General features: G+C 35.8%; 1 protein-coding gene across 1 annotated transcript; it reads left to right on the top strand.

Moving 5' to 3' along the window:
* The first annotated feature begins 1,382 nt into the window (after nt 1–1,382).
* Nucleotides 1,383–8,813, top strand: LOC120471746 (ADP/ATP translocase 3). Its single transcript, XM_089129859.1, has 4 exons — nt 1,383–1,657; nt 4,486–4,972; nt 7,226–7,366; nt 8,559–8,813. Exons 1-4 carry the CDS (start codon nt 1,547–1,549, stop codon nt 8,714–8,716), a joined length of 897 nt encoding a protein of 298 aa, XP_088985985.1. The 5' UTR covers nt 1,383–1,546; the 3' UTR covers nt 8,717–8,813.
* Nucleotides 8,814–10,186: the final 1,373 nt, after the last annotated feature.

The raw sequence follows: 10,186 nt of genomic DNA, 5'->3' as shown, positions 1-10,186 counted from the left end.
CACATAAACTGCCTGCTGAGAGGTATTGCTGCTGAGGTGTAAATTTGCAGATGCCAAAATAAGTTAAACTTCTATAACTTTAACTTGACAATTAAAGGGGCTATATGCAAGAATTTTCATGTATTCATCGTTTTTTTTGTTTTGTTGTTGTTTTTTGAAAAGCCTAAATTTAATCAGTTCAGAAAATGTGGACTAAACCACCCAATATGGATTCGTTTTACGATCTCTTTATGAACTTTTTGAAGCGTCAAAGTGGTAGTTGCGTAGCTGTCAATGGAGGGACAGAAAACTTAGATTTGATTAAAAAAAAATCTTCATTTGTGTTCCGAAGATTAACAAAAGTCTTACAGGTTTGGAACTACATGAGGGTACTGAAGCCCTGAACCGCAACGTAAAAAAATAAAAAATAAATAAATAAATCTAGCATTTCGACTTAACGCTTCGACTCTCGAAATGCTAGATTTTTTAAAACATTTTTTTTAACATTTTTTTAAGATTAAAGTCGAAACGTTTCGAGATGGAGATATCCAGCTTTATGAAAGAATAAATGAATGAACAAGGCATATATATTTAGCGCTTTTTTATATGTCCACTAGGCCGACACAAAGCGCTTTACAACAATCATATCAGATATTCTCTCCTACACCACCATTATTGGTAATTAAATCTGAGGAAAATCACAGGATAAAAGTAAAAAAAGCTACTATATTGTGTTGATCCATGGCAGTTCGACTTCACAAGTGCATTTCTTTACACACACACACACACGCGTGCATGCTCTTAGCCAATGTACACATACACACACTTCTGTGGAAGACTCTATGTTTTGACTTTAATCTCGAAACGTTTCGACTTTAATCCAAAAAAAAAGTTTAAAAAAAATCCAACGTTCTGAGAACATTAAAGTCGAAACGTTTCAACTTCAATCTCGAAATGCTAGATTTAGGGGTTTTTTTGGACATTTTTTTTTCTTTTCGTTGCGGTTCAGGGATTCCGCATGAGGGTGATTATTAATGACAGAATTTTTATTTTTGGGTGAAATATCACTCCGGTGTGGCTAATAAAACTAGGGTTTATGAATTCTACATATAGCCCCTTTAACAGTAAAAAAGCTAATAAATATCATACAAGTTGTTGGGCTATTTATTAGTGCTGCCAGTTTTCAGAAATTATTCAAATTAAGTCTATATCCTACTGACCATTTGTAGAAACCAGCTTCAAATTCAGCTGGTTTTCTGTGGTCAAGCCATCTACCACCTATCATCCTCCAAAACGCAGATCGAGCTGGTGATGCTGGTTGACGAGCTGGTCTAACTGGTTTTTCCACGAAGGCAGGTGTTGCACTCGAATATCACAGGACAGTTCGTGTTTCCTCCTCCCTATAGTACAGATAGACCAATAACAAAACACACCTGACACCTGACTTCCCGCTGGGTCTTGCCATCGAGGCTTTAGAAAAGCCATTGAGCGTGTCTATAAATTCAATCGTTTCGATGGGTTTGGTGACATACGGACAGCCCGCAGCATCACGCAGCATCACGCAACAATGAGTAACACAGCCATTTCATTCGCCAAGGACTTTTTAGCAGGTGGAATCGCCGCAGCGATCTCTGAGACTGCTGTTGCGCCCATAGAAAGAGTCAAACTGCTGCTTCAGGTATAGTACGCTTTATAACGAAGTACTATATCTACATTACCATATACACACGAAATATGGAGGCTATTACATTCTAAATTAGGAAAATATATATTTTTCACACATTTGTCCATCTTGGTTAATTGTAGGCTATTAATTTAGGGCTTGTCCCTTATAAGATCATGTTTTTAAGCGATATATCTGTATCTTATGTAATAAAAATATGTTGGACCAATAATGATTCTGAAATAAGATTCGCCTGGACTGGAGCCAAAACTGTTGCTATGACGCGCATCTGACACAAACTGCGCGCTGTATTTCAGAGCTGGTGTTTATGGGATATTTCAGCAAGCATAAACTTTATCATTCAACATGCGTTGTGCTTGTGCATTGTAGACGTTTTCTTGAATTCCTGAATTCAGTTAAACTACTTTTGTGAAAAGAGGTAGGGAGGTTATATCTCTAAATATTTTTGAGCCATTCCACCGAAAGGATGACATTTCTGTCCCCAGGACATTATATGTATAAAATTGCATGGAAATTAACTCTAAATACATTTTATTATTAAGCAAAATGTCATGCACATTAAGCTAACTATACATGTAAAAGTTGTAATTAAAAACATTAATAAAAACGACAGAACACTAAAGAATAGCATTTTCTGCATGTCCCAACTCTCTATCTCTAAACTTTACCATGAATATGATTAAAATCCTTAAGAAATCTGATTCTTCTTGCAGTGTTGTGTGACTTTATATCCAAACCGATCCAAACTGCTTTAAAATGGAAAAAGAAAAAAAAAAAAACATTTGATCTAATAGGCTATTTTAGATAAAAGGCACATTTTAGTCATGTCCCCAGGTTTTCACTCAGTCCCCCCTCTGAAAAACGTGGAATATTCCACAAGACACATTTTCAACAGTAACTTGCATCATCTGGATCATTTTCATTTCTGTATATTTGATGAAATTGTAACTATGAATGAGAAGGTCAATCTCAACATGCAGTCCTGTAACCTAAACTTTTTCTTAGATTTGTTTATTTAAAAAATATTAACTTTTGGTAAGGCACTAGAAATGGCTCAGTGTCCTCACGCTATTAGCATCAATGCTATGTGGCCATATGCCATATATTTGATAACTTTTTGTTATCAAACTGTGTGATTTTTACCCCCATCTAGTGGTGAAAAGGTATATGACAATCCAGTGAATATTAGTTTCTGTTCCTCTCAATTCCGATTTCGTTTTAACTCCTACGGTGGCCAATGTAGTCCAAGATTAACATGCCTTCCAGTTCGACCTCGTCCATGAGTGTTAACTCAAACGTAAACACGAAAGGCGAAGCTTGAATTAACGGGTATGTCCCTCTTTGGCTAATGTACTTTCAAGATGGAGGGGCAACATGGCGACCGACATTAGAACCCCTTACCCGTATGTATTTTCAATGGCATATTATACACTCACGAGAATACTTTATTACTTGAACGAAGTAAATATACATTAATGAGAGCATATATTTTTGAAAGAACTAAGTGTTTTTAGCTAAGAATAAACTAAAAGAGTTACACAGGGTAGCTTTAAAAACTCAATCCTGTTACTTTCAGTCCTGTTTCTATTTTTTTCTTTTTCTAAAAAAATAAAACTAAACCACTATTTTTATCAGTTTTGTTTGGCCCATAATTTAAACAATTATTTAATTAATTAATTAAAAAAATTATAAGCATGAGGCTTCGGTTGTCTTTAAAATGAAAAAAATGCTTTTGTGTTTTTTTTTTTTATCAAAGTTATTGGCACAAATATAATTTTTTTTTTTACATATAGCCAACAATTTTTTTAAGATAAACACTTTCTTGTGGGGAAAACAAAGGAATTAATTGACATGCTTCTAAACTTGCTTTTTAAATGACACATGATTTTCGGTAACAGGATTGAGAAAACATGCGTCCATATTCTGCTTAAACCTTAAAAAAATAAAATGTAAAAAAATAAATAAAGTTGCTTGAGATTGATCAATGCACATGTTGAATAACCTAGTTAAATATGTGTAGTATTAGATTCAGTGTTGAAAAAGCTTTAAAAAAAAAAAGTTTATTTTTGAAGAGTTACAACAAACAAATTCGGTGGAATGGCCCGATTACATTTTTTTTTATTTTAGCAAGTAGCCTACATAATCTGTCAATCAGGTGACTATTTACATTCTAGGTATTTTTCCAAGCTATGAACAAATTATATTGTCAGTATATATAAAATCAGCTTCTTGAAAAAAAGAAGAAAAAAAGAGAGAAAAGATCCCAAAACCATGGGATATAGAATACGTATTTGATTAAGAGTCTTATAGGTAAGGTTCTGGGAATTGACGTTTTCTTCCAAATATAACCCTAATTATAGAATGGCCATGCTTTTCAAAGGCGACCAAAATAAGCAATAATAAATCAATCAGAAGCTTAGAGCTATAGAAATGCATCTTTATTTTACAAATAGGCTTAAACTTAATATTGTGAGTATAGGCTACATATTACAAGTGCGTTAGGCAATTACAATGACAGCAAACAGCAGCAGCATCACATAACAAAACAGATTAGAATCAACACAATCTATTTTTGTCGACTTGCTCAGTTTCCACTGGTGTAAGATCTTTCAAGCACACGGCCTCTATGGGATTCGGTTTAACCTTAGGGCGTGGCTTTAATGAAAACAATATAAAAATCATAATTTTGGATGGAAAAATTGGCATAAATATATTGTAATAACTTGTCATGCAAATGGCGACAAGATCATGCAGACAATTAAAATTCCTAAAATGATGTACTGATATTTAATTGTTTGAAAAACTGTGCCATTTTCTTCCAGATCCAGCATGCCAGCAAGCAAATCGCAGTAGACAAACAATACAAAGGTATTGTAGACTGTTTAGTACGTATTCCCAAGGAGCAGGGCTTCCTGTCCTTCTGGAGAGGCAACTCGGCCAATGTCATTAGGTACTTCCTAACACAGGCTCTCAACTTTGCTTTCAAGGATAAGTATAAGAAGATTTTCCTGGATGGCGTTGACAGCCGTACTCAGTTTTGGAGGTACTTCGCTGGTAACCTGGCCTCTGGCGGAGCGGCTGGAGCCACGTCTCTGTGCCTCGTCTACCCGCTCGACTTTGCCAGAACCCGTCTGGCTGCTGATGTCGGAAAGACTAGTTTGGAGAGAGAGTTCAAAGGCCTTGCAAACTGTTTAGCAAAGATCTTCAAGTCTGATGGCATGAGGGGCTTGTATCAGGGCTTCAACGTGTCTGTGCAAGGCATCATCATCTATAGGGCGGCATACTTCGGCATCTATGACACTGCAAAAGGTAGCTTTTCAAGACTAGAATCTGCCACCGTCAGGGGCTTAGATAGGGCTGCACGATAATCCGGATTATTTTGCTCCAATTGTAATTGTGATCATTAACAATAATGACCTTTCATGCACTGTAAAAATGAATGTGACTGAATATGTTAAATCTAATCAGTAAAATTGAGGCAACAGATTACAATCAATATTATTAATTAAATTTAACAAATTAGAATTGAGTAATAACTGACCATATGAATTACTAAATGTTAACAATTTAAAATGACTAGAATTTACACATTTTTTTAAAACAAAAATATCGGAAAAACAGACTGACATCAAAGATAGAATTCTGAATTAAGAAATGGCCCAAAAAAAACACACACTGATCTTCATAATGGTGACTTAAAATACATTTTTCTCCTTCAGTGATTCTGCTTGTTATCATCAGGTGTCTTCAGTGTTGGCAATAGAAAAAAAAAAAAAAAAGAGTTCTTACTTCATTAATTTTTCCGATATTTTTTTTTAAAAAATGTGTAAATTCTACTCATTTTCAATGGTTAACTTTTAAGTAATTAATTTGGTTAGTTATTACTCAATTCTAATTTGTTAAATTTAATTAATTATATTGATTGTAATCTGTTGCCTCAGTTTTGCTGATTAGATTTAACATATTCAGTCGTATTCATTTTTACAGTGTGCAATATGCAAAGATACACTCTAAATAAATGCTGGGTTGTTTTAACCCAATTTTGGGTGAAATATGGACAAACCCAGCCATTGGGTTAAATTTTTTAACTTTAACCCAATGTTTGAGTGGGTCCATATTTGACCCAATATTGGGTTAAAACAACCCAGCATTTTTTAGAGAACAGGTGCATTCATTTAGCAACAACAATTGCAAATAATGTAGTCGAGAGACATGTTTGGAGGCTCGTTTCCAATTTAAAATAATGACATTTTTCAAATTTTCAGCGCAAAAACCAATAGGCCAATGGTAACGCTTTATTTTACAGTGTCATTGTTACATAATTATTATGGTAATAACTATAAATGAAGCGTAATTACATGCAACTAACCCTATATCAAACCTAACCCTACTCCCTATATAGTAAGTACATGTTAATTCACATTACTCAATACTTAAATGTATAATTTGAGTGTAACAAATACGCCTTAAAATAAGGCGTCATTGTTATCGTGTAGTTATACATAATATTAATGAACTACATGTAGTTAGGGTAATTTAGGAATATTGGTAATTATGTAATTATACATCATTTATAGTTATTACTTCATTAATGACATGTAACATGTGTAACAAGGACATTGTAAAATTAAGCATTATCTTGCAGTATTTATTATAAAGGATTTATCCATGCATGCTTTTCAAGACTATCTGCCACCATCAGGGCTTAGATCGGGCTGCACGATAATCCGGATTACTTTGCTCCAATTATAATTGTGATTATTAATAATAATGATATTTAATGCAGTATGCAAAGATACACTCTAAATAAATGCTGGGTTGTTTTAACCCAATTTTGGGTCAAATATGGACAAACCCAGCCATTGGGTTACATTTTTAAATTTTAACCCAATGTTTGAGTTGGTCCATATTTGACCCAAAATTTGGTTAAAACAACCCAGCATTTATTTAGAGTTATTATTTTTATTTTATTTTTTTTAAACGTTTCATGTGACCTCATAATCTTTACTCCAAATTTTACTACGAGTTTTTTCCAGTCCTTCTTGCAGCGACATCTCTTTTCTTCTATGATATGTACTGGCTCGAGGTCACTCGCATAAGATCAACCAAATTCAAATCAACTATGTTTACTAAACCAGGAGCCCCAACAATTGAAAAAACAAAGACACACTGAACGTGAAGCACCACGTCTTTAAAATACGAGTAGATTGTTTTCTATGTGTCTGTACTACAACTACGACTCTAAAGGCTGTTTAAAGTCCCCCACCACACCCAAAAACAATCAAACAAATAAAATAAATACATAAACAATTGCTTTGGGCCCTATTAAAAAATAATCTTTTGGAAAACAATAGGACCCTTCACACTTTCAGTTCTTGGGCCCTACAGCTCTACACTCCATAGAGGTCCAGACTTGTTGGATCTTGATCTTTTTCGGCTTTAGACGAAAATATAATACTTTAATGAATGTTTTCAAACTAAAACACTTTGTTGGTCTTTGTTAACCCTTATTGGGCAACGACATCCATTTTGGCATTTGTTTGAAACATGTGTGTTTTCCAGGGATGCTGCCCGACCCTCAGAACACTCATATCGTGGTCAGCTGGATGATCGCTCACACAGTCACTACTGTCGCTGGGCTCATATCGTATCCCTTCGACACGGTACGCCGTTGCATGATGATGCAGTCTGGACGTAAAGGAGGTAATATCCAAAAAAAAATGTTTTCCCTCCCATATTCCATCCAAAATCTGTGTTTGTTTGGTTATGTCTAGAGCTGGGCGATTTTTTCCCCCTAAACAAATCTGTGATTTTTTTTTAAATAAAAAACTCGATATACGATTCTATTCGATCCCCCCCTCCATTTAAAGCAAAATAACTGCGAACTGTAAATATAGTTTAAAAGTATATATTTATTGTATTTAATTAAAGTGCATCAACATAAACAAAACTGTAAATGGCAAACCTGTTCTCTAACTTAAAAATCGCTGTGCAGTGTGCAACAAAGATTGTTAAACATCCAAATTATTAATAATGGGGAGAATTTTTTTTATCGATTTTTTTGAAAATATGAATCAATATGACCGCAGCCCTATGTCCAGTCTTTAAAGGAGTAGTTCACTTTTAAAACAACTTTTGCTGATAATTTACTCACCCCCATGTCATCCAAGATGTCCATGTCTTTCTTTCTTCAGTCGAAAAGAAATGAAGGTTTTTGATGAAAACATTCCAGGATTTTCTCCATATAATGGACTTCAATGGGAACCAAACGGTTCAAGGTCCAAATGAGAGTTTCAGTGCAGCTTCAAAGGGCTTTAAACGACACCAGACGATGAATAAGGGTCTTATCAAGCGAAACGAACGCTCATTTAAAAAATAAATAACAAAGTTTAAGTTTTATAAGCACAAATGCTCGTCTTGCTCTGTTCTGTGTGATTCTCCTCAAAATGATCAAAATGAACGGATCTTTTTTCAAGTCATTTGCTTCATTCAACAAACGAAATGACCGAATTGACTAGAAAAAAAGATTCGTTCATTTTGATGAACGAGTTTGAACAAGAGAGTCACACAAAACAGAGCGAAACGACCATTTGAGCTTATAAAACTTTGTTATTTATTTCTGAAATGAGCGTTCGTTTCGCTAGATCATCGGGTGACGTTTAAAGCCCTTTGAAGCTGCACTGACACTCTCATTTGGACCTTGATCCGTTTGGTTCCCAATGAAGTCCATTATATGGAGAAAATCCTGGAACGTTTTCATCAAAAATCTTAATTTCTTTTCGACTGAAGAAAGAAAGACATGGACATCTTGGATGACATGGGGGTGAGTAAATTAGTTTTTTTTTAAAGTGAACTAGTCCTTTAATGTCATGAGTGTTTGATTCTTTTATTTCAGCTGATGTAATGTACAGCGGCTCGCTGGACTGCTGGAGGAAGACTGCGCGTGATGAAGGTGTCAAGGCCTTCTACAAGGGTGCCTGGTCTAATGTTCTCAGAAGCATGGGTGGATCCTTCGTCCTGGTGCTGTACGACGAGCTCAAGAAGATCATGTGACACTCCACAGAGTTAGACTCTTTGAAGGAAAAACGTTCAAACCTGTGTATTACGTGAATTGCATGCGAGGCTGAAAAATAAAGGTTATTTATTGGCATCTATGGTTCCATGAAGAACCTTAAACATCCATGGAACCTTTTTTGTTGCACACGTTCTCTCTGTTTACACGAGAACGCTCACGGGTGAAAACGTAAAAATATTTTTTCGGATGTGCCTTTCGTTTACACGGCGACGGCGTTTTTGCGGCTTAAAAAACGCAAAAAAGTGAAACCACCCTCCAGAGTGGAAATCTTAAAAACGCTCCACCGTCTAAAGGGTAAAAACGCAAAAGTCTGCTTGACAGTGAAGGTTGTACGCGCACGGACTTGGTGTTGTTGTGTGGCAGTGCTTCACATCGCCACCTAGCCGCCTGGAGTGCATACTACATTGAATTTCACACACTTTTGCGTCACCAGATGTACACGGATTTCCCACCCATAACGCTCGTCTAAACGCAGAATAAAAAGAGATAATGTAACGCCACTTTTGCGTTTTCTCTTCAGAATCGTTTCCGTGTAAACCTGTAGCCTTAAACAACAAGAACTGGAAACGTTCCTATAGACCTTATGCACCAGAGAAACGTGGGCGCCGTCATCTTTAGAATATTGTCTTTGAACTTCTGTTTTTGCGGCCGCTCTGTATATTTCTATGGCATCGCTGTCGAGGAGTAATTAGCTTTTGAAGTGGATTTACTTATTGTAGAGTTAACAAAAGTTATCAAGAGCATTATATTGTTTATCATAAGCATTGTAAAGCAGATGTCTTAACAAATGTCGACCGGGAAATTATTTACGAGTAGTTCATTCATACCTATGCAAGATGGCTGTGAAAATACAGACCGGAAGTCAAAAGACAACGAGCGCAGCGCTGAAAAGGGGCGGGGCTACATAAGGTCTATCTGCATTTACTGTGAATAGTAAATTAATATTAAAATTGGATTTAATTGCGTCATGAATTTTCTTCGGGCCCCAAAGCCATGCACCCGATATGAAGACGGCCTCATGCTAAAAACGTTTGAGAATCACTGGCATTCGCAATCTGAAGCAGTTTAGTTATATTTATGAACTAAACTGTTTCATCAAAAGGGGAAAAAAGCCTTTAACCCGGTTAAAGTTTAGCAACATTGTGAAGTGCATATAATGTAATATATAATTCTTTGAAAAGTTTGACATGCCTTAAAGCTACACTGTGTGATTTTTACCCCCATCTAGTTGTGAAAAGGTATATGAGCATCCAGTGAATATTAGTTTCTGTTCCTCTCAATTCCGATTTCGTTTTATCTCCTACGGTGGCCAGTGTAGTCCAAGATTAACATGGCTTCTAGTTCGACCTCGTCCATGAGTGTTAACTCAAACGTAAACGCGAAAGGCGAAGATGGAGGGGCAACATGGCGACCAACACCCGTATGGCATATTATACACTCGCGAGAAT

This window comes from Pimephales promelas, chromosome 4 (genome assembly GCF_988280905.1).
Source record: "Pimephales promelas chromosome 4, fPimPro1.hap1.1, whole genome shotgun sequence".
NCBI lineage: Eukaryota > Metazoa > Chordata > Actinopteri > Cypriniformes > Leuciscidae > Pimephales > Pimephales promelas.
Note: the sequence above shows the minus strand (reverse complement) of the source record. Positions and strands in the feature narration are given on the sequence as shown.